The sequence below is a fragment of the Oncorhynchus mykiss genome, chromosome 6, assembly GCF_013265735.2.
Source record: "Oncorhynchus mykiss isolate Arlee chromosome 6, USDA_OmykA_1.1, whole genome shotgun sequence".
Lineage (NCBI taxonomy): Eukaryota > Metazoa > Chordata > Actinopteri > Salmoniformes > Salmonidae > Oncorhynchus > Oncorhynchus mykiss.
In genome coordinates this window covers 76,565,895-76,589,876 of record NC_048570.1, presented here as the reverse complement: position 1 = coordinate 76,589,876, position 23,982 = coordinate 76,565,895, and the positions used below count along the sequence as shown (strand labels likewise).

At 42.0% G+C, this 23,982-nt stretch overlaps 1 protein-coding gene and 1 long non-coding RNA gene across 3 annotated transcripts; both read left to right on the top strand.

The window, feature by feature from the left end:
• The first annotated feature begins 2,887 nt into the window (after positions 1 to 2,887).
• Positions 2,888 to 18,512, top strand: LOC110526606 (retinoblastoma-like protein 2). Of its 2 annotated transcripts, none has more exons than XM_021607713.2 (14): positions 2,888 to 3,309; positions 13,873 to 13,999; positions 14,319 to 14,431; positions 14,505 to 14,608; positions 14,922 to 15,059; positions 15,326 to 15,496; positions 15,701 to 15,998; positions 16,163 to 16,317; positions 16,429 to 16,605; positions 16,786 to 16,857; positions 16,957 to 17,035; positions 17,200 to 17,330; positions 17,585 to 17,749; positions 17,943 to 18,512. In XM_021607713.2, the coding sequence occupies exons 2-14, from the start codon at positions 13,950 to 13,952 to the stop codon at positions 18,195 to 18,197; spliced, it is 1,908 nt and encodes a 635-aa protein (XP_021463388.2). In that variant the 5' UTR covers positions 2,888 to 3,309; positions 13,873 to 13,949; the 3' UTR covers positions 18,198 to 18,512. The 2 variants fall into 2 exon arrangements, with proteins under 2 accessions (XP_021463388.2, XP_021463387.2); XM_021607712.2 differs by having other exon boundaries at positions 2,890 to 3,309; positions 17,140 to 17,330.
• Positions 18,513 to 19,161: 649 nt separating this feature from the next.
• On the top strand, positions 19,162 to 20,991 carry LOC110526603. The gene is made up of 2 exons (XR_002473978.2): positions 19,162 to 20,192; positions 20,507 to 20,991. It is a non-coding gene; the product is annotated as an uncharacterized LOC110526603 (long non-coding RNA).
• The last annotated feature ends 2,991 nt before the right edge of the window (positions 20,992 to 23,982 follow it).

Here is a 23,982-nt window from a genome sequence, read left to right as displayed (position 1 = left end):
CTTTTGACACTGAGGTGCACTTTAGTTTCCCATATTACACTCGCTAGCACATAACCAGTTGGGTCTACTCCCCAAATGCTGCTCTCGCTGGGACAGAAAAGACAATTCCACCCCAGTGTTTTTGACTGCATCGTTACCTCAGCAGAGTATAGAAGGGATTGAGTTCACTGCAAATACATCCTGTTGTGTGTGTATTGGCAAGGCTGGCTCACTCGTCCCCGCTGGGATCTGTGTTCTTCATGGCATACTCTTGAGAGCTTCCACTCACTTAGTCTCTTCCAGTGCCTTGAGTCTGCGAGACTACCACTCACTGTGTTCTGGCTGTGTGTGTTTGTTTGCGTGGGCATTTCTTTCCATTTTGGCTGAGTCAGTGTGTTCTTCAGGCCATGTACTGATTGTGTCCCATGCGGTGCAGCATCAACCGGGCCATTGTGTATGGTGGTGTGTATTGGGGAGGCTAGAGCATTGGGTTCTACAACCAAAAGTGAAGTCACATAACCAGTGACTGCTGGTATAGTTGACATAGTATACTCAACACCCCCTGAGTCATCTTTAATACTTTAAAAGCCCATCAGTATCTGTGTTCCACTCGTAGTGCCGCCTTCTGCTATCGAGTGAGCTGAAGAATCTCCAATGAGCTCTGACTGTGGGTGATGTCTGTAGTCTTCCATTCTGAACACAGTGTGTCCCTGTTGTGTTGAATTACCTTGCTATCATAAACTAGTAATGAAGTAGCTACACCGTATGTGTATTGAGGGACCAGAGGGGTTTGTATTGTCTCTGATATAACTAGATTATTGAGTCATCAAAATTATTTTCATAATTGACTGTTTAAAAGCATAGTTTATACAATGACTGCAGTGATTCTGAATAGTATTGGGTTGGCTATGGTAGATTAAGTTTAGGCTTGAGTAAGACTGAATATCCAGACCTTCCTTCGAACTGAGCTGCTTTGCTGACTATGATCTCTCTGATTCATGGGAATTGGAGGCTTTTAAGTGTTAATTTCTAGCCTGGAATCCAAACTGATATGCTGTTTCATCACTAAACACATTGTTCAGTCTGATTTCACCAGGCTAGGTCATTTCTCCATATGTCTTACTGATCAATCCACTGATGACTGGATCTGCAGACAGACTGATAGATGTAGAAGTGTCCTTACGCTCGCTGTACCTCTATGTATTTCACACCCTCACTTTCTCACTCAACTTCCAGTCAGTATCTGATGTGATTTAACAGATAAGATGTTTTATGTTCCTTATTTTCTACGGCTCAATGGTGGTGTATTTTTTCGTTACCATATGACATGGCTCATCTGTGCTCATCCTCGTGGTAACCAAGGGAGACACTGAGACTGGAATTCAGTATACCCTAAGTACCTGTTGTAATTATGTTTAGTGGAACAGTGCTTTCCGGATTGATACAGCACCGTGTAGGAGAACTGTCGGTACACGTTGGACTGCTAGGCAGGCACACATTTGGAAATGATCTTGAAGAGGAATGGGACGTTTTATTTTACATGGTGACAATGAAACGTCACAACAGGTTACATCTGTGGTAGAGACATTCATTTAGTCTCTTTCAGCCTTCATTTAGCTGTTCACTGAGCCTATATTGAACCCATTATTCAACGTATACAAGCCCACCAGACAGACAGCCCTGCCCTGTTGTCTAAACCAAGACTGATGAAGAACCTCCACTCTCTGAAATAACATTTACTTTAAAGATGTTTTGTTTACCCCATTCACCTATGATGTCCTTTACCATGGTTTCTGTGTGTAAACTGAGAGACAGCCAGGTTGTTACTCTTCCTGAAAGTCAACCTAAATAGATTTAACATTGTCAGTTTGCCACTTTAGTTTGGGCTGGTTCCGACCACTAGGTCTCACAAACCTAGTGAATTCAATAGAACAACCTTCAACTGTCATTTTGTTCCACTTCATACCTAGTCTATCCCTAAATGTACCAGTGCCCTTAGGCAGAATCCCAGCCGTTGCTGCTTCCAGGTTATAATATTCACCCAAATATGATTGTTTTAGCAGGCTTTATTTTCAGACCCAACAGGCAGACAACAGGCATGGATTCATTCCTACTAGTGTGACAAGAAGCCTGCTTAATTTGCTATAGACAGACCCATAGCTCTGTTTAAGTTGAAATGTTAGCACTGAGGGGAGAGCTGGATTTGACTAAAGATGGAACAATATATTTGCTTTTATTATGTATTTTGATTAGATTTTTCTTGTAGTTTGTTATAGGTCTCCCTATGTCACATACATCTACAGTGCTGAACTGACTGATTAGATCAGTCATTGACTCGCCTCACTGGCACAATGAAATTACCAATATGCAACAGACAGAGACGAATAAAGCACACACTACTACACGTTAATTAGAATTTTCATTTTGGGTAAAGTAGTTGCTGAAATGACAAATAGATTATTGGCATTGTATTTTTTGTTTCAAGCTTGATAATATCCTAAAGTCATCAAGTCTCTTCTTGTTTTTGTTTGGTTGTTTTTTGGACAGTTGCAATATTTGCAAGTTGTGGTCTGTGTAGTGGAATAATACGTTATGAAGTGGGGAGGACAAGTTGTGGTCTGTGTAGTGGAATAATGTGTTGTGTAGTGGGGAGGACAAGCATCTTAAAAAGTCATGTGTAATTTATTGGATTACTTTCTATGAAGTTATATAGAGGAAATTGAAGTTTAATTATTTTTATTAAACATATTCTGACTATCCATGAAGCCTGTCTTTCTGTATTCTTTCACATTGACCCAGTTACAGGCACTTCAAGGTATCCAGAATTACAATGTTGTTTATTGTTCACTGGTGATATAAATATAGGATGATAATGTCTCAGTTAAGTGTGGCTAAAAAGTCATTTTCAAAACTGATATAGTATATATTGTTGTAAAGCATTACTGATTAATATACTGCTTTTCTTCTGCTTCCTTTATGCCCTATTATGTTCCTACTCCACCCCAGGGGGCGCTTGTTGCTCTGTGAGTCTCAGCCCTCAGGCCTCTAATCATAGCAACCCATTGCAGATGACAAGTTGGGGCTTGTCTGTTGTGAGCTGTGAGCCAATGGGCTGAGCCAGAGCTTCAGCTTCCTCTCTGTCTCAGTGCACTGCAGCCTGCTGCTGCCTGCCTGTAGACTTATAGTAGCGCTCGCTGCTCTGTGCTGCTCTGATGCTCACCCACACACCCACAGCTGTTCAGCCTGGCTAGTCCCACAGAAAGAGAAGCAGAGAGGCAGTGTGTCTCCAAGCCTCTACAAAACAGAATCAGATCCTTCTCACGAGCCTCTGTAAGTAGCTTGTTGCATCACTGCAGCTCTTTTGTCTCTCTTTGTCTCTGTAACACTACAAGAAATAACATGTCACAGGATGTTGTTTGTCCTGGGTTGATGTGTGTCTAACTGATGTTATTATGGATGATGATCATGTATGATTTGTGGCTGGTAGGGGTTGTTAGATTGCCAAGATAAAATGCAACATTGTTCTGTTCCATTTCTCTGAAATGGATGCAAAGCACTTTAGTTGTATATGTATTTTGAACGATGTGTGTTCCCCTGTAGAAAGTAAAAGTATTCTGGAGGTTGTCACTGACGCTGCAGTTAGTCAGTTCTAAAGATATTGCAGTGTGACAGAGAGCCAACATGGGAACAGAGAGAGGCGTGGTGGTGGTGGGTAAGATGACAAACTGATTCTGAAGGAGTTGGCAGCTGGTGACGCATGTTGTCAGTTGGTGGGCCACTAGCCCACATCCGGTGTGTAGCCCACATGGGTGAGAGCATATGCATAGTAATATTAGTACCCAGCACATGGCTCATAGTAGCTACCTCTCCCTTATGACTGTAGCTTGCTCTCAGGAGGGATGTTACAGTGACAGAGTTAAAGCCTTACTATAACCATCAACTTCCACAGAACAGATAGGAAGGTTGAATTGACTCAGTGGGAGGTGAGCTAAATCCATTTTCCTGGTAGTGGATGGAGTAGAGCCAAGCCAACCAAGGCTTCGTCCCAATACTGCAGAGTGAGAGAGGGATAGGTTGGCCAGCAAATCTGGATTCAAATGCTATCTGAAATCTTTCAAATACTTTTAGCGTTTGCTTTAGAAGAAGCCTGTAATGCCATGTGAGCAGGGTTTGCACTTATACGACTATTCTATTGGTTCAGTTGCGCAAAGCAAGCTCAATCAAGCCCAGCTAAAGTGTTTGAAAGATTTCAAATAGTATTTGAACCCAGGCCTGTTGGCCAGTGTCTGGGGTTGGAACAGTACGGTTGCTCGTAGGGAATGAATGGAAGGTATTATTAGATTCAATGACAGCGGTGTACTGTGTGACAGCGGTGTACTGTGTGACAGTGCCCAGGAACACAGTGTACAGGTTTGACTCTGACAGAACACAGGAATTGATGTGGTTCAACATTGGCCTGTCCAGCCTCAGCCTGGCTCTGGCTGTAATTTACAGGTGTACAGTTATGAATCACGTCAGAATATCGAGAACTTCACCTGGTATAACCTTACATCTTATATTGTAGCCCTCTATTTCTCTCTCTGTGTTGCTCTTTCTCTCTCTACCTCTCTGTTGCTCTCCCTCGCTCCCTCTCTGTCTCTCTCCCTGTGTTGGTCTCTACCCAAAGTGATACTCCTTAGTGTGGACAAAGTAAAACTGATTATCACCTGCAACCCATAACGACAGTCATTGCTAGCATCATCCTCAAATACCTTCCTGATAACCACACCCAGCGTGGACTTATAACTTGAATGATTCCTCAGATATAGTACACAACATGTTTGGAATCAGCATCCACCTCCCCACTCACTGACTTATCTGGTTTATATTCAAAACCACAGTTTAACTTCTTCATTTTCACACACTCAGAGAGACAGATCCTCTACCCCAGGCAGCATCTGTGCACCACACACTCACACAGTCTGTGATAGTAACTTGGCATTGTAAAGAAATGGAGAACACGTGCAAATGATTATCGCTGTGGAGAGGAGACTGAGTTACCATTGAATCAGCACAATCTCTATTTTACTCCCTCAATTTAAAATAAATTCAAAGGTGATTATTGGCATGGGAAATATGTTTACATTGCCTTAGCAAGTGAAATAGACAAACAAAATGGAAAGGGAAATAAACAATCAGAAATTAATAATAAACATTATGCCCACAAAAGTTTTAAAAGAATATAGACATTTCAAATGTTATATTGCTGGCTATGTACAGTGCTATGTAACAATGCAAATAGTTGAGGTATGAAAGGTAATATAAATAAGCAGATAAATATCGGTTGTATTTACAATGGTGTTTGTGCTCCAGATCACAAATCTTGCTGTTGTGTTGGCATACTGTTGTATTTCACCTAATGGATATGGGAGATTGGATTGGTTTTCAAAATCTTTGTGGGGCTGTAATCTGAGGGAAATATAGTGCCTTCAGAAAATATTCACACCCCTTGTGGGGCTGTAATCTGAGGGAAATATAGTGCCTTCAGAAAATATTCACACCCCTTGTGGGGCTGCAATCTGAGGGAAATATAGTGCCTTCAGAAAATATTCACACCCCTTGTGGGGCTGTAATCTGAGGGAAATATAGTGCCTTCAGAAAATATTCACACCCCTTGACCTTTCCGCACTTTGTTGCGTGACAGCCTGCATTTGTATTTGGAATAAATTTAGATTTTGTTTCACTGGCCAACGCACAATACCCTATAATGTCAAAGTGGAATTATGTTTTTAGAAATGTTTGCAAATTAATTAAAAATGAAAAGCTGAAATGTCTTTAGTCAGTAAGTGTTCAACCCCTTTGTTAAGGCAAGCCTAAATAAGTTCAGGAGCAAACATGTGCTTAACAAGTCACATAATAAGTTACACAGACTCTGTGTGCAATAATAGTGTTTAACATGAACGACTACCTTCTGAATGACTACCTCATCTCTGTAACCGAACCATACTGTACAATTATCTGTAAGGTCCCTCAGTCAAGCAGTGAATTTCAAACACTGATTGAACCACAAAGAACAGGGAGGTTTTCCAATGCAAAGAAGGGCACCTATTGGTAAATGGGTCAAATAAAAAAAGCAGAAATTAAATATCTCTTTGAGCATGGTTATTAATTACACTTTTTATCAATACACCCAGTCACGACAAAGATACAGGCATCCCGCCTAGCTCAGTTGCAGGAGAGGAAGGACACCGCTCAGGGATTTAACCATGAGGCCAATGGTGACTTTAAAACCGTTAGAGTTTAATGGCTGTGATAGGAGAAAACTGAGGATGGATCAACAACATTGTAGTTACTTTATAATATTAACCTAAAGGACAGAGTGATAAGAAGGAAGCCTGTATAGAAAAAAAAATATTCCAAAACATACATCCAGTTTGCAGCAAGGCACTAAAGTAAAACTGCAAAACGTGGCAAAGAAATTCACTTTATGTTCTGAATATTATGTTTGGGGCAAATCCAGCACAACACATCACTGAGTACCACCTTCATATTTTCAAGCATGGTGGTGGGTGCATCATGTTATGGGTATGCTTGTCATCGGCGAGGACTGGGGAGTTTTGTAGAGTAAAATGGAATGGAATAAAGTTAAGCACAGGCAAAATCCTAGAGGAAAACCTGGTTCAGTCTACTTTCCACCAGACAAAGGGAGACAAATTCACCTCTCAGCAGGAAAATAACCTAAAACACAAGGCCAAATATACACTGGAGTTGCTTACCAAGACAACATTAAATGTGGCCTGTGAAGATCTATGGCAAGACTTGAAGATGGCCATGATCAACCAACTTGACAGAGCTTGAATAATTTTTTTTATAATAATGTGCAAATATTGTACAATCCACATGTGGAAAATTTCCCAGAAAGACTCACAGCTCGTAATCGCTGCCAAAGGTGATTCTAACATGTATTGACTCAGGTGTGTGAATACTTATGTAATTGAGATATTTCTGTATTTAATTTTCAATAAATTAGCAAACGTTTCTAAAAACATGTTTTCATTATGGGGTATTGTGTGTAAATCAATTTAATCCATGAATTCAGGTTGCAACACATCAAACATTTCCGGTTGTAACACATCATGTGGAATAGGTCAAGGGGTATGAATACTTTCTGAATGCTCTGTATGTATCTCCAATATGGTCATACATTTGGCAGGAGGTTAGGAAGTGCAGCTTGGTTTCCATCTCATTTTGTGGGCAGTGTGCTGTCGTGTCTTTGGCTATGCCGGATTAAGTGATATGACATGCTATTCTATAAAATAATTTATCCGTAATTAATATTACCTGATTAGCTAATCATGTAAATGTAATTAACTAGAGAGTCAGGGCATCACAAAATAATATTTATAGAGCTGTTATCTTCCGAATAAACTCTTAAAGACCTAGTAATATTTTACATCAATAGCAATCAATAGTAATCGTCATCTTAATTCAGTCTCATCTGAAAGTTGTAAATTCTTGTTTATCTGCACGAACCCCGGCTAACAAGTTGAATCAGCAATACAAAATTGGGTTTAATTATTTATTTACTAAATACCTAACTAATCACACAGAATTACACATACACATAATTAAATCATAACTTGATGAAAAATTACGTCATAAAGGACAACGTCCCTAGCGGGCTGAACAGATATGACAGCTTGTTACACACAAGAAAAGGGCTGGGTTTGAGTGAAAGAGCGGGAAGACTGAGGAACAAAGGGCGAAGCTGTGCTATCGTAAATACAGTATTTTATGCATTCTAAATGACCGCCCATTTGGAAAAGGAAAATGCAATAAATATTTACTCTGAGCTGCGCTTCGGTAGGGTGGTGGTAGATGGAAGGCCGTGTTGCCCAACCGAGTCCTTTGTCCTTTGAAGAATGTCAACTGGATACCTTGTAGTGACGTCGTTGTGTGACAGAAGGGATACTCTGTCTGTTCCTTCCTAACCCTTGTTTGCAGCGGCTGTTGCTAACTCAACGGCTAGGAGGTATCACTTCTGTAGTGAATAAGAGTTCAAAGTTCATACCATTCGCAACCAAAGCTCACGCTGATGTTGGCTTCGTTCTGTAGTTATTATCTGAACCATTCTGACATCGGACCGTCGTCCTCGGAACAGGAGGTTATATTGTCGTCAAGGCTTTATATAGGAAGGGAGAGGAGGGCGTGTTTGAAAAGTTTTATAGCCCATGTCCCTTCACAGGGGCGGGCCACTGATTGAGCAAACCCAAATCTCACATTTTAGAAGCTAAAATCACATTTCATCCCATCACGAATAATTTCATATTCAAACATTTAAATTGAACAACAATTCCATGTGAATCCGATAACTCTGATGTGTAGACTTTCCACTGTAGAGTTTATGTCATCTTATCATTGATGAGAATGTCTCAGATGACAACCAAACTGACATCATATTCATTAAGTACCACCGCATATGTTCAATTGGTCGGATTACCAGAATATAGTTCATTTCCCCCCACCTTCTGATGTTCCCAGAATCTCTATGTTAACCAAGGGTTTTGCAAATGTAACATCAGTAGGGTAGAGAGAGGAAAAAGGGGGGTAGAGGTATTTATGACTTTCATAAACCTACCCCCAGTTCAACGTAATGACAGTGCACATAGCCTGTCTTTTCTTGAGAGCCAGGTGTGCCGATGGTGACCTCTCGATAGCAAAGCCATGCTCACTGAGTCTGTACATAGTCAGAGCTTTTCTTAATGTTGGGTCAGTCACAGTGGTCAGGTATTCTGCTACTGTTTGCTCAGTTTTTTGTTGATTCTTTCCAATGTGTCAAGTAATTATATTTTCGTTTTCTCATGATTTGGTTGGGTCTAATTGTGTTGCTGTCCTGTTGTGAACAGAGTCCCAGTACCAGCTGGCTGAAGGGACTCTTCTCCAGGTTCATCTCTCTGTAGGTGAGGGCATTGTAATGGAAGGTTTGAGAATCGCTTCCTTTTAGGTGGTTGTTTGTGGAAATTAATTGCTCTAATTAGCAGGAATGGTCCAAATTCTGCTCTGAATGCATTATTTGCAGTTTTACATTGTACACATTTTTTCATAATTCTGCTTGGATTCTCAATTTGGGGTTAGTGAATTATTTGTTTGTGAGAGGACCCAAGACCTCACAACCATAGAGGGCTTCTGTGGTGCTGGTGTGTAGGCCAAGGTAGGTATATTGTTTTGTGTGATCTAGGGCAACAGTGTCTAGGTGGAATTTGTATTTGTAGTGCTGGAAACTGGACCTTTTTTGGAACACCATTATTTTTGCCTTACTGAGATGAACTGTCAGGGCCCAAGTCTGACAGAATCTGCAGAAGATCTAGGTGCTGCTTAATTATTATAATTATCTTACCTTTCGGTTACTAGTCCAATGCAATAACCACTAGGCTACCTGCCGACTGAGCCCTCACCAATTTGTTGGTATAAATGTTGAAGAGGGTGGGGCAAAAACAAATTGTTACCAATTTTAGCTGCATACAGTTGAAGTCAGAAGTTTACATACACCTTAACCTTAGTTTCTCACAAGTCCTGACATTTAATCCTAGTAAATATTCCCTGTCTAAGGTCAGTTAGGATCACCACTTTATTTTAAGAATGTAAAATGTCAGAATAATAATAAGTTGGGTGAATTTTGGCCCATTCCTCCTGAAAGAGCTGGTGTAACTGAGTCAGGTTTGTAGGCCTCCTTGCTCGCACACGCTTTTTCTGTTCTGCCCACAAATTTTCTATAGGATTGAGGTCAGGGCTTTGTGATGGCCACTCCAATAACTTGACTTTGTTGTCCTTAAGCCATTTTGCCACAACTTTGGAAGTATGCTTGGGGTCATTGTTCATTTGGAAGACCCACTTGCAACCAAGCTTTAACTGATGTCTTGAGATGTTGCTTCAATATAGCCACATCATTTTCCTTTCTCATGATGCCATCTATTTTGTGAAGTACACCAGTCCCTCCTGCAGCAAAGCACCCCCACAACATGATGCTGCCACCCCAGTGCTACACGGTTGGGATGGTGTTCTTCAGCTTGCAAGCACCCCCCTTATTTCTCCAAACATAACTATGGTCATTATGGCCAAAAAGTTATATTTTTGTTTCATCAGACCAGAGGACATTTCTCCAAAAAGTACGATCTTTGTCCCCATGTGCAGTTGCAAACCATAGTCTGGCTTGTTTATGGTGGTTTTGGAGCAGTGGCTTCTTCCTTGCTGTGCAGCCTTTAAGGTTATCTTGATATAGGACTCGTTTTACTGTAGATAGAGATACTTTTGTACCCGTTTCCTGTTTCCAGCATCTTCACAAGGTCCTTTGTTGTTGTTCTGGGATTGATTTGGACTTTTCGCACCAAAGTACGTTCATATCTAGGAGACAGAATGCATCTCCTTCCTGAGCGGAATGACAGCTGCGTGGTCCTATGGTGTTTATACTTGCGTACCGTTGTTTGTATAGATGAACGTGGTACCTTCAGGCATTTGGAAATTGCTCCCAAGAATGAACCAGACTTGTGGAGGTCTACAATTTGTTTTCTGAGGTCTTGGCTGATTTCTTTTGATTTTCCCATGATGTCAAGCAAAGAGGCACTGAGTTTGAAGGTATGCCTTGAAATACATCAAATGATGTCAATTAGCCTATCAGAAGCTTCTAAAGCCATTACATCCTTTTCTGGAATTTTCCAAGCTGTTTAAAGGCACAGTCAACTTTGTGTATGTAAACTTCTGACCCACTGGAGTTGTGATACAGTGAATTATAAGTGAAATAATCTGTCTGTAAACAACTGTTGGAAAAATTACTTGTGTCATGCACAAAGTAGATGTGCTAACCGACTTGCCAAAACTATAGTTTGTTAACAAGACATTTGTGGAGTGGTTGGAAAAACAAGTTTTAATGACTCCAACCTAAGTGTTTGGAAACTTCCGACTTCCACTGTACTTGTACACATTGTTTGTGTACATGGATTTAATGTTTTTCCCCCCAACACCGCTTTAGATCAATTTGTATAGCAGACCCTCATGCCAAATTGAGTCAAAAGCAATCAACAAAGCATGAGAAGACTTTGCTTTTGTTTTGTTTGTTTGTTTGTCCCAATGGGTGTGCAGGGTGAATACGTGGTCTGTCGTACGGTAATTTGGTAAAAAGCTAATTTGACATTTGCTCAGGACTGTTTTCACTGAGAAAATGTAGTTCTTGGTGTCAAATTTGTCTCCACTTCTGTGGATTTGGGTGATTAGTCATTGGTTCCAAATATTAGGGAAAACGCCAGAGCTGAGGAGGATGTTAAAGAGATTAAATATAGACAATTGGAATTTGTGGTCTGTATATTTTATTATTTTATTTAGGATACCATCAACACCACAAGCCTTTTTAGGTTGAGAGGTTTGTATTTTGTTCATTCGGTGTAATTGGAGAATCCAGTGGGTTCTGGTTCTCTTTAATAGCTCACTCTAAGATTTTTTAATGATCATGTACAGTGCCTTCGGAAAGTATTCTGACCCAATTACTTTTTACACCCCCCATTAATCTACACACAATACCACATAATAACAAAGCAAAAACTGTTTTATATACAAATTAAATATCAAATGTACCTGTATTTGGGAGGTTATTTTTCTCCGCAGATCCTCTCAAGCTCTATTAGGTTGGATGGGGAGCGTCGCTGTACAGCTGTTTTCAGGTCTCTCCAGAGATGTTCGATCGGGTTCAAGTACGGGCTCTGGCAGGGCCACTCAAGGACATTCAGAGACTTTCCCCGAAGCCACTTCTGCGTTGTCTTGGCTGTGTGCTTAGACTCAGCTCTAGGGAGAGTCTTGGTGGTTACAAACTTTTTCCGTTTGAGAATGATGGAGGCCACTGTGTTCTTGGGGACCTTCAATGCTGCTGAAATGTTTTGGTACCCTTCCCCAGATCTGTGCCTCGACACAATCCTGTTTCGGAGCTCTACGGGCAATTCCTTCGACCTCATGGCTTGGTTTTTGCTCTGACATGCACTGTCAACTGTGGGACCTTATATAGACAGGTGCGTGCCTTTCCAAATCATGTCCAATCAATTGAATTTCCCAAAGGTGGACTCCAATCAAGTTATAGAAACATCTCAAGGATGATCAATGGAAACGGGATGCACCTGAGTTCAATTTCAAGTCTCATTGCAAAGGGTCTGAATACTTATTTAAATAAGGTATTTCTGTTTTTATTTATTTTCTAAATTTGCCAACATTTCTAAAAACCTGTTTTTGCCTTGTCCTTATGGGGTATTGTGTGTAGATTGCTGAGGATAATACTTTTAAAAAAAATCAATTTTAGATTAATTTTTGTAACTTAACGAAATGTGGAAAAAGTCAAGGGTTCTGAATACTTTCCGAAGGCACTGTATTATTTGTTTTTGCTGTTTGTAATAGTGCCAGAACAGATTGGAGAAATAATTTATCCATGCATGTCCATTTTGGATAGATAGCTCTTCATGTTGTTGTTTGTTTAGTGTTTAGGCTTTCTACTGCTACGTTTACAACTTCCCCTTTGCAGTGAAACGTTGTGTCCAGGAAATTGTCTAAAAGGAATTGAATTTGTTGTTGGCTAATTGTTTTCTGGTAGGTTTCTACACTACTTTCCTTTTAATAGTATGCAGTTTACTTGGCTTTGATGCCTCATTATTTAATTTTGTTCTGTTCAAGTAGGCTGTGATTTTGCTGTGATCTGATAGGGGTGTCAGTGGGCTGACTGTGAACGCTCTGAGAGACTCTGGGTTGAGGTCGGTGATAAAGTAGTTTACAGTACTGCTGCCAAGACATGAGCTGTAGGTGTACCTACCGTAGGAGTCCCCTCGAAGCCTACCATTGACTATGTACAGACCCAGCGTGCGACAGAACTGCAGGAATTGTGGGACCCGTTTTTGTTGGTTGTTTTGTCGTAGTTGTTGGGCATATTAGGGAGGGAATGCTGCCACCTCCAGGTAGGTTTTTGTCCTCTGTGTTCTGAGTGTGTCAGGTTTTGACCAGTTCTGGTGTTTAGGCTTCCACAGACTAGGACAAGTCCCTTGGTCTGGAAATGATTGAGCTCCCCCTTTAGAATGGAGAAGCTGTCTTTATTAAAGTATGGGGGATTCTAGTGCGGGGATATACAGTACTGTACATTCCAAAACGGTTCTTCGGCTGTTCCCGTAGGGGAACCCTTTTTGGTTCCACATAGAACCCTTTTGGGTTCTATGTAGAGCCCTCTCTGGAAAGGGTCCTACATGGAATCTAAAATGTTTCTACCTTGAACCAAAAAGGTTTTACCTGGACCAAAAAGGGTTCTCATATGGGGACAGCCGAAAAACCCTTTAAGGTTCTATAGCACATTTTTTTCTAAGAGTGTATGTAGCACATAGGACAACATTTTTATCTGTTGAGGTTATTTCTTTATTTATTTCTAACCAGATGTAAAATGTTCCTGTTTTGATTTATTTAATAGTGGTGAAGTCTGGGTTCCTGCTCTATAGCCCAAAGGCAGATGACTTCAGACCTTGTATATTCCAGGATGGGATATGGTCTCTCTCTCTCTCTCTCTGAATCCTTCCACAGTAGAACTGTAGAACTGCTTGACAAACAGAGAAACAGATTCATAAATCGGAATATTCCTCTTCAACAGGAAATATTTGTATTTTGGCAGTTCATCATCGTTGTCATCTCATAACCAGCTCCCTCCCCACACACACATTAACTAGGGCCCAATTATCCCTGAGATGACTTAATATCATTACTGTGTGGTTTGTGTTGTAAATTTAAACCATTGTTTCACATGTTTCTCATGCAAGGAAGTATAATGATGATCCTATTTATACGGTCTCATGTACCGCTCTAAAGGGTTTTCAAACCTCTGCCTGGTGTATGCATTATGTACAGGTGTCCACTGCTACTCCACTGACTGACACGGAGCTATACTCTACCAGCGGAGGTGCTGTGAGCGGCGGGAGGTCGTCATGGCAACCCAGAGACATGTACCCAGTGACAGTCTGGCTAGAACATTCAGGTCAGCTCTGGTGGGCATGTGTCTGTGTGGGCCTCATACGTAACTGTAGTAGACTGTAATGTGCCGCAGGAGAAATGTATTTGGGCCTGTAGCCTATGGTAGAATACACTGTGATCTATGGTCCGTGTTGAGTTTGTAGAAGAGTAAGAAAACACATGCTGTTTTACTATGTTACACATTCTTCCCATTATGGAGTTGGTTATGATTTGGAGGAAGATAAACTTATCCTAGATCTATACCTATGGGTGGGCAATATCTATCAGTAGTCTATGGGGGTGGGAAAGTGCCTGTATGGTTCTTTAAGGTGTATTTTGTTTAGGTCCTGTGCCAGAAACCCTAGTGAGGTCATCTCCACTAGACTGAGAGACATGAACCACACCTTCATCCAGCACTACCAGGAACCATGGGAAGAGAACTGCAGCCTAGACAGAGGTGTGTGTGTTTGTGTCTGTGTATATGCATGTGTTGATATATTGACATTTCAGTAACTTCCTGTTGTTTGTAGAGCGAGGAGTGAAGTTCTCCAGCCAGACAGAGGCTTTGTACTACAGGGTTCTAGAGGCTGTCATCAATCAGGAGAGGAAGAGGCTGGGAGCCAAATACATTTTAGTGAGTCCTCTGCCCTCTGCTCTGGACGAATGGAACTGCACTGTTTAGTGTCATTAAGCATTCACTTTATCATTCCCTCTGGGGGCACTGTTGTATTTTATTTATGTATTATTTATTTAACCTTTATTTAACCTAAGCAAGTCAGTTAAGAACAAATTCTTATTTACAATGACGGCCTACCAAAAGGCAAAAGGCCTCCTGCTGGGACAGAGGCCTGGGATTAAAATAAATAAATACAATATAAATATAGGACAAAATGTTATACAGACATGTATAGTATAGAGGTTGTCCTTGATGACTTGTTTCTTGGCAGGGCATTCTGGAGCATGATCTGTTCCAGCGCTCTCTAGTGGCCTGTTGTCTGGAGATGGTAATCTTCTCCCATCAGCCACCAGGCAGCTTCCCCCTGGTCATTGACATCTTTAGCCTGGCGCCTTACGACTTCTACAAGGTAACATCTACACAAAACACCTGCAGTACATGTCATACTGTAATGTAACATAGGTTTTGTGTAAAGGAGGAGGTTTCACGTGATAAGTAACCTTACCTGAAAACTGAAGCATTGTGTTAGCTCCTCAAGCTAATGCCTAGGCTTGGGCTCAGAGGGCTTACACAGTTTTGGTTCATACAGACGTCCTGGGTTCAAACACGTCTACTGTAATCTTAGTGATCTATTTAGGTGCTGTTTAACCCTCTACTGTGTGTGGTGTGTGCCAGGTGATAGAGCTGGTGCTGCGGGCTGAGGAGGGCTTGCTGCTGGGTGTGGTCAGGCATCTGACCCATATAGAGGAGCAGGTCCTGGAGAGTCTGGCCTGGAGGAGAGACTCACCACTCTGGGACCAGATCAGAGCTGCTAAGGGTCAGGGACAGCTGCCTGCATACCATCAGGTCAGTGAGCAAAGATTCAAATTCACCTATTTGTGAACTGGGCAAAATATACAGTGTACCCTCTCAAAATATATAGAGCAACACCGCTGGCGCACTCAAAACAAGTTGGTCTAATATGGCAGCATGGCGGCTGTCGTTCTATTCAATAGAGGAAACAAAATGATCCCAAACTTAAGGTAACAGATGGTTCTATGTGTGTTCAAGGTGATGCTCCCCCAATACTCAGAGGACACAGACAAGATGGCCAAGATCCCTCCCAACCCTTCACACTTGACCCCAAGCCTTGTGAATGGGATCCATGGAAATGACCTGAACTCCCCGATTACCCACCATGAACACTACAGCTCACCCCCTGCTGGCTCAAAGACGGCTGCTTGCCCTACCACACCAGTCAGCCCATCCCAGTCCTCCTCTGTCATTGTTACTGGACAGACTGCAGTCACCATGGCATCAGCCACTGTCACCACCAACAATGGCCAGTCAGTCACCATACCAGTTCGAAGTAAAGACTATCCCTCAGATGAAACCCAATATGGCCATAGAAATGACAACCCTAATAGAATACTGACATAATGTAATACTTCTTATAATAAACATGTTATATACCTTGTTTACATATCACAACAACCAGTGCTATTTGTTCAATTAAACCTCTTCCACACCCAGGCATTGCCAACGACCGGGGAGCCATCACATTTACCCTCAGTGTTGTAGGTCAGCCCATTCCTCCACAGCAAGTCTCCAGCACCTCTACCCAGCAGCCCCAGAACCCTCTACCCTCTACCCAGAGTAAGGGCTCCATCTCACTGTTCCTCCGCAAGGTAGGCTTTACTCAGATTTCTACATACCTGAGCTGGCCTGAATGCTATGAGCCTAGATATTTAGTTACAAGATCCACAAGACAAAGGCCATACTCCTTCCCTCTGTCTCAGGTCTACCACCTGGTGAGCATGCGTCTGAGGGACATCTGTGTTAAACTGGACATCTGTGAGGCTCTGCGGCTGAAGATCTGGACCTGCGTTGAACACTCCTTGGTCCACTGCACTGACCTCATTCTAGACCGACACCTGGACCAAATACTCATGTGTGCCATCTATGTCATGGCCAAGGTAGCACTATTTGCTTTTCCTCTAGACTTTTTGCTATACTTCCTTAACGCAGATGGTTTTATGACTTGGGTGATCGACAGCAAGGCATTCAGCCTTCTATACCTCTTCAGCTGTGTATTGATGATTATAATGTGATATATTACCTCATTTCCATGTTTATGCTGTGTGTTGCTCATGCAGGTAACCAAAGTGGATATGCCCTTCAAGCTCATCATGCAGTGCTACAAGACTCAGCCTCAAGCAAGCAACTGTGTAAGGAGATCAATGTTTTGCTTGCTTTTGTGTGTGTGAGTTAAATCCAACTCGTTTGTTATTGTGTAGTTCATGAAGTCTGTATTGTCCTTCTGTCAGGTATTCAGAAGTGTTCTGATCTCAGGGAGAAACACCAAGACCTCACAAAACTCTCCTGGAGGATCCAACAGAGAAAACAGTTAGACAAATAGAAAAATATATACATTCACATGGATATGTTTGCATCATAATATGCATGAATTAACAAATAATTTTTGATGTTGATGCTGCTCTGTTTTCCAGTTGATGTAGACCCCAGCAGTAGCTTGCTTACCTACCAGAGCCCTCCCACCCATCGTACAGGACGCAGAGCTCCCTGTAGACAGGACCAGGAGGAGAGAGGACACCTCATCTATTTCTACAACACCGTCTATGTCAAACAGATGAAGGACTTTGCCCTGCGCTACACCTCCAGCTCTCTGACCATAGACGGGGTGAGGGGACATTTTCATATACTACCTAATGGAGTCAGTAGTCGTCATACACAATACATAGGAAACACTTTACCAGGGGTCTCAGATATGTCCAAACTGGTATATAACATCATGGGTACTTACAGGTCATCTGATCCTGTAATATAAGTAAGAGAAGTCCTAGAACAGATGCAGTGCATTGTTCCTAGGCCCAGCGCTATCATCACTGTCCAACAGAGATTCTGACCATATTCGGATTATTTTTCCATGCACAGGTTGAAACCCCTCCCCTTTCCCCATACCCCTGCCAGCGTATTGGATCCTTGCGCAGACTCCGCCCCTCCAACCACCATTCCCTCTACATCTCCCCGCACAAGCCCAGCACACACCCCTCCCCCCGCACTGGGGTCCTCTACATCTTCAGCAGAAGCCCCTCAAAGGTCAGAGGTTGGACATACCTCTCTAACCCTGCTAACGGTTACCTAACTAACCCTCTTCTATACTTCCTGTCTGAAGCCTAACTAACATTACACATATTTTAACTTCAGTAACTGTGAAAAGCAAAAGGCCTGGTCATCGTAAATACACCGTACACATCTAGTCATGTGTGTTGCTAATCGTTGTATCCCACAGAGTCTGAGAGAGATCAGCGACATGATGAAGACATTTCAGTCACGCACCAGGAAGTGCTGTGCAGCCCAGCTGCAGGAGGACGGTGAGGAGGAGAGTGGGCCGCTTGCGAAGAGACCCTGTCAGGATAGACCGTCAAACTTGCAGAGAAAGCTCAGGGACTTCGACCAGGCACTGATGAGGGCCCAGAACCAGCAACAAGCCCAGACCGGGGCCAAGGCACAGCACCAAGCAACAGCACACAATGGGACGCATTGATGACATCTCACTTTTTTTGACTTACCGTCATGCTTCATACTTCTTGCAGGTCTACACTCATTGGAAGAACATGGACAACAGGCACTGATGATGGGAGAATGGATGCTGTGGATCTACAATGTTCAAAGAATTGGCATCATTATCACTCAGCGAAGTTCTCTTAGCAAGCAATGTTCATGATTAGAAAAGCTGATTTGTTATAATAATAATGAGGGTAATGTAATAATCTGAGGGTAACTAGTGCTCTGTATCAAATATCATATCGTATACAGCATATATTCATCCAAAGGAAGCAGTAAAGGATTTGTGTTGGTACTGAGCATTGTGTACAGTTTGTGTTTGGTGAGAGGGAGGAGACAATGTTCTCTGGAACATACTGTATGTTATTAGTTTCAATTTTCAAGTTTAATTTGTCACCTCACAAGTACAGTGAAATGCTTAAATTGCAAGCCCTACCCAACAGTGCAGTATTCAAAATAAAAAAATCATAACTAATTTAAAACAAATTAAACACAGATATGACATATAGGTGAGCCTTTTAAAATTATTATACATGTATCTGTTAGGACCGTATGTTAGATAATCATTTTTAATTATTACACAGCGTAATGTATCTGTTAGGACCATATGTTAGATAATATTCTGTTTAATTGGCACGTTTTTTTCTCTACCAGTGTTGAATTTGTACTGATCTGTGGTACCAATAATTTACTTATTTGTATTGTGATGTTGGATAAACACAACTCTGTTTTTACATTTGTCTTGTTGCTTTTTGTTCTATGTTGCTCTGTCTGTAGGCTATGTCTTGCTTGTTCTATGTTGCTCTGTCTGTAGGCTATGTCTTGCTTGTTCTATGTTGCTCTGTCTGTAGGCTATGTCTTGCTTGTCATATGTTGCTCTGTCTGTAGGCTATGTCTTGCTTGTCCTATGTTGCTCTGTCTGTAGGCTATGTCTTGCTTGTCCTATGTTGCTCTGTGTGTGCTCACTGCTCATTGATTGTCTGTATTGTAATTGTTTTTAATAACCTGCCCAGGGACTGCGGTTGAAAATTAGCCGGCTGGCTAAAACCGTCACTTTTACTGAAACATAGATGAATGTGTACTGCCCCCGTAAAAATAAAATAAACTCAAACATCTCCTTACCCAACCATCAACATTACCACAACATAGTGAGTGCCACTGTGGAAAATAAATATAGCTCCATGTTGGATATTTTTGCACTCAGAGAAACAAGGTCATAAACAGCATGTGACATATCAGTCTTGGTATATTAGTCTCATGTTGATATTGTAAAATTGTTATTTTGTTAATTTTCATACTGGCATATTTTGAAAAACACCTGAACAAATGGCCATTAACTTTCATAGTGGGGAAAATTGGTTTCCATGACGGCCTAGTGATTGAGTAACAATACCCATACTGTTTATCAGTAACTATGTCCTGACACGCTATGGGAAGTTCATTCTTAACTGATGTTGCTTGGCAAGCAAATCACAATAATCCTCTAAGAACCAATCAGCAAAGGCCTGTCAACTAAACCCCTGAGAGGCCATTATAGAAAATAGAATCCCTAGAATGGGGAAGGCCCTCAGACCCATTAACTTGAATCGGAATGTCCATTCTAGGGATTATATTTCTATGGTTACACAGGAAACCAGGGGGACCTGCTTCCACAACAGTCCTGGAGGTTTTAAGGTAAAGGTCAGCTTGGTAATAACTTCAGATGCTTTTCAGACTTCATCAACAACCAACAACCTCAACAGGACGTCTGTTTTAATCAGTCTCCCACTGGACTGAACCATGGGGTGTAACACCAGCAGGGATGCTGTCGTGGTAGACCCTTCTAAAAAGCCAGAGACCAGACCAGCGTCGGCCAGCTCGACCAGTAAGGCCACCGCTGAGGAGACTAAAGAAACTACAGAGAAAGAGAAAGATGAAACAGAAGGCATATCAAGCTGCGACTGACCTCCATCTTTCTTAACCCAAACTCCTCAAAGTAAGATATCTGTAATTCTGCCAGTTACACTTTTATGCTATCTCATCACCCAAATATGGGCAAATACAATTATCTGTATTATGTTTTGGGTTACTTTCTTTATTCTATCAAATGGAAGTTAGCTATTCTAATGATTAAGCTATAAACAAGTTGAACAAATGATGACTATCCCATTGGGTAGCACTATAATACGATCACCTCTATTACTTCTCTGTCTGTCTGTGGCTATTTGACATGACCAGATGTGATGTATAGCTAGTGAGATGGTCTCGCTCTCTCTCTCTATCTCTGCATGCGTGTGTGTGTATGTACAGATTGGCCTGTCTGCAGGTGAAGGAGATGGTCTCTCTCTGTCTCTCTCTCTCTCTGTGTGTGTGCGTGTGTGTGTGTGTGTACAGATTGGCCTGTCTGCAGGTGGAGGACCTGCCTGCAGAGGAAGGCAATGCTGCACAACTGTCCATCAACCCCTGTGTCATCTGGGACCAGACCAGCCACACATCCCGCTCCACTCTGTGATGTAACCTACCAGCCACACGCTCCGCTCCACTCTGTGATGTAACCTACCAGCCACACGCCCCGCTCCATTCTGTGATGTAGAGCCAAACACTCTGCTCTGTGATGTAGACCTACCAGCCACAGGTTCCTTACTCTGTCTACTGTTGCTGGTCCAGAACACTCTCTCTCTCTCAATCTCTCAACTGGACCTTCAGTGTCCACAGTGCCATGTTTATATCCTGTTAATGTGCCAGTATGGTCATTGTAACAACAATGAGACATGGTAGTAAATGTATAGATTCAATCTGACTAATGTCCTTTATTGTTTTTAATGTCATTTATTGTTCTTACCTCCATCTCTATCTCACTCTCTATCACACACGTCTGTTCTAAGGTGGCAGTTAAAAGCTTCCAGCCCTGCCACAGGCTAAACCAAACAGCAGCCAAATCAGTTGGCTTTGAAGGCAGTTTTTGTTGCAGCTGTACAGCATATTACTGATCACTCCAGCAGTCCTAGGCTCCGTCACTACATAACACTGCATCAGGAAGCTGTTACAGCTCTGTGTTTGGGTAGACAGCAGCCTGCTTGTTATTACCCATAAAGGAAATGGTTCCCATAGATACAAATACTATATACTGCAATGCCTTTTTTTGCCACCAGGTGGCATGTAAACACAGCTGCAGTTCGTTTTGTCACCACCAGGGTGCAGAAGCGATCCATCCGTATTTGGTGGGCTATCCAAGGCCCTGGTCCATTTACTCAAGACATTTAATCTGAAATATATGTTGTAAATGTATTACCAGCGAGTGAATAGAGCTGGAAGGGAATAGCCTTTTCACAAAGCCCATATCACAAATACCCATCACAGAGGAAGCGGGAAATTACATGAAAATATTACCATTATACAAATGGAAATTGTGATTGAATAATGTGTTTGAGAAGATAAATGGAAAGCACTTTGTTAGAAAATGTGGTGCTAAATAGCTTTTTAATTTCAGATGTGGGATAAAACAAAACACATTTCTACTCCATTTTCACTGGCAATTGATTAGTGGTTCCACACCTGCAGAGAGAAGGGTTCTTATCTTCTCATTATCAGTTAATTAATATGCATGCACACATGTCTATTATCTTTCCTCTGCCATTTAGCAGAATTGAGACATTGATGTTGTAATGGCCTTGGATGACTTCTCTCTCTGTTGCTTTAAGGAGAAATAAGACACATGACTGACATTGTCTTTAATTGTTGTAAAAGAAAATTAAATGAAAATAAAATAAAAAGGAAAAACAAATTCTTTACATCATATTCAATATGACATCACCATTCCCCTCTGGGAGGTGTATCTATAAACACAGCAACTCTTATTTGATTGGCTGTTTTTAAGTTAGCAGCTATTCTATGGTACTGTAGCTTTACAAAACAAGCGATATGGTGCACTGTGTATACCTAAGAAAGAGATGTATTGAAGAGTGATAGGGAAATGTTTTACTTGAAAGACATACATAAGGGAATAAGATATTAAATTCCTCACTCTGCCAGGGTTTGGCTATTAGAGAATCCAAGGCCTCACCCGTTGAAGCAAAACCTGGGTGAAAGTCAAATTAATTTATGTCCTGATCTTCAATGTTCCACTGCCATAAGTGCATATTGTATTACCAGTGAAATATGAAGTCCTATAGAAACTAGTCTGACTGGATATCTTTGCAGTTGTGCACAAATGGCCCTCGGCATGTGTTCTGTATTATGCACATTGCACAATGTCATTAGCTTTTTTATCTTTATGGTTTGAGCCAAATTTCACATAGCAGTGGATGTTGTTATGGTTGATCGTATGATTGTAGTATATTAGAAAGAGATACTACATGCTTCATGACTAAAACAGACATTATAGAGGATGATTATGTCACTAAACCATAGTGGTTCAGAAGTCTAGCTGTTGATAAGGGAATATTGTGAATATTAGGTTTACAAACATCATTTTCAAACAGATGTGCCATCCAATAAAGGCTAGCCCGGCAGTCTAAAATGAAAAAAAAAAGGGCATTTGAACACTACTCTTGGGTGTAATCTGCTCCTCTTGTAATTGGCCATTTATAAACTCAGCAAAAAAAGAAACGTCCCTTTTTCAGGACCCTGTCTTTCAAAGATAATTCGGAAAAATCCAAATAACTTCACAGATGTTCATTGTAAAGGGTTTAAACACTGTTTCCCATGCTTGTTCAATGAACCATAAACAATTAATGAACATGCACCTGTGGAAGGGTCGTTAAGATACGAACAGCTTACAGACGGTAGGCAATTGAGGTCACAGTTATGAAAACTTAGGACACTGAAGAGGCCTTGCTACTGATTCTGAAAAACACCAAAGGAAAGATGTCCCTGCTCATCTGCATGAACGTGCCTTAGGCAAGCTGCAAGAAGGCATGAGGACTGCAGATGTGGCCAGGGCAATAAATTGGAATGTCCGTACTGTGAGACGCCTAAGACAGAGCTACAGGGAGACAGGACGGACAGCTGATCATCCTCGCAGTGGCAGACCATGTGTAACAACACCTGCACAGGATCACACCCGCGGGACAGGTACAGGATGGCAACAACAACTACCCGAGTTTCACCAGGAACGCACAATCCCTCCATCAGTGCTCAGACTGTCTGCAATCGGCTGAGAGAGGCTGGACTGAGGGCTTCTAGGCCTGTTGTAAGGCAGGTCCTCACCAGACATCACCGGCAACAATGTCGCCTATGGGCACAAACCCACCGTCGCTGGACCAGACAGGACTGGCAAAAAGTGCTCTTCACTGACGAGTCGCAGTTGTTTCTCACCAGGGGTGATGGTCGGATTCGCGTTTATCGTCGAAGGAATTAGTGTTACACCGTGGCCTGTACTCTGGAGCGGGATTGATTTGGAGAGGGAGGGTCTCTCATGGTCTGGGGCGGTGTGTCACAGCATCATCGGACTGAGCTTGTTGTCATTGCAAGCAATCTCAACGCTGTGAGTTACAGAGAAGACATCCTCCTCCCTCATGTGGTACCCATCCTGCAGGCTCATCCTGACATGACCCTCCAGCATGACAATGCCACCAGCCATATTGCTCGTTCTGTGTGTGATTTCCTGCAAGACAGGAATGTCAGCGTTCTGCCATGGCCAGCGAAAAGCCCGGATCTCAATCCCATTGAGCACGTCTGGGACTTGTTGGATCGGAGGGTGAGGGCTAGGGCCATTCCCCCCAGAAATGTCCGGGTACCTTGGTGGAAGAGTGGGGTAACATCTCACAGCAAGAACAGGCAAATCT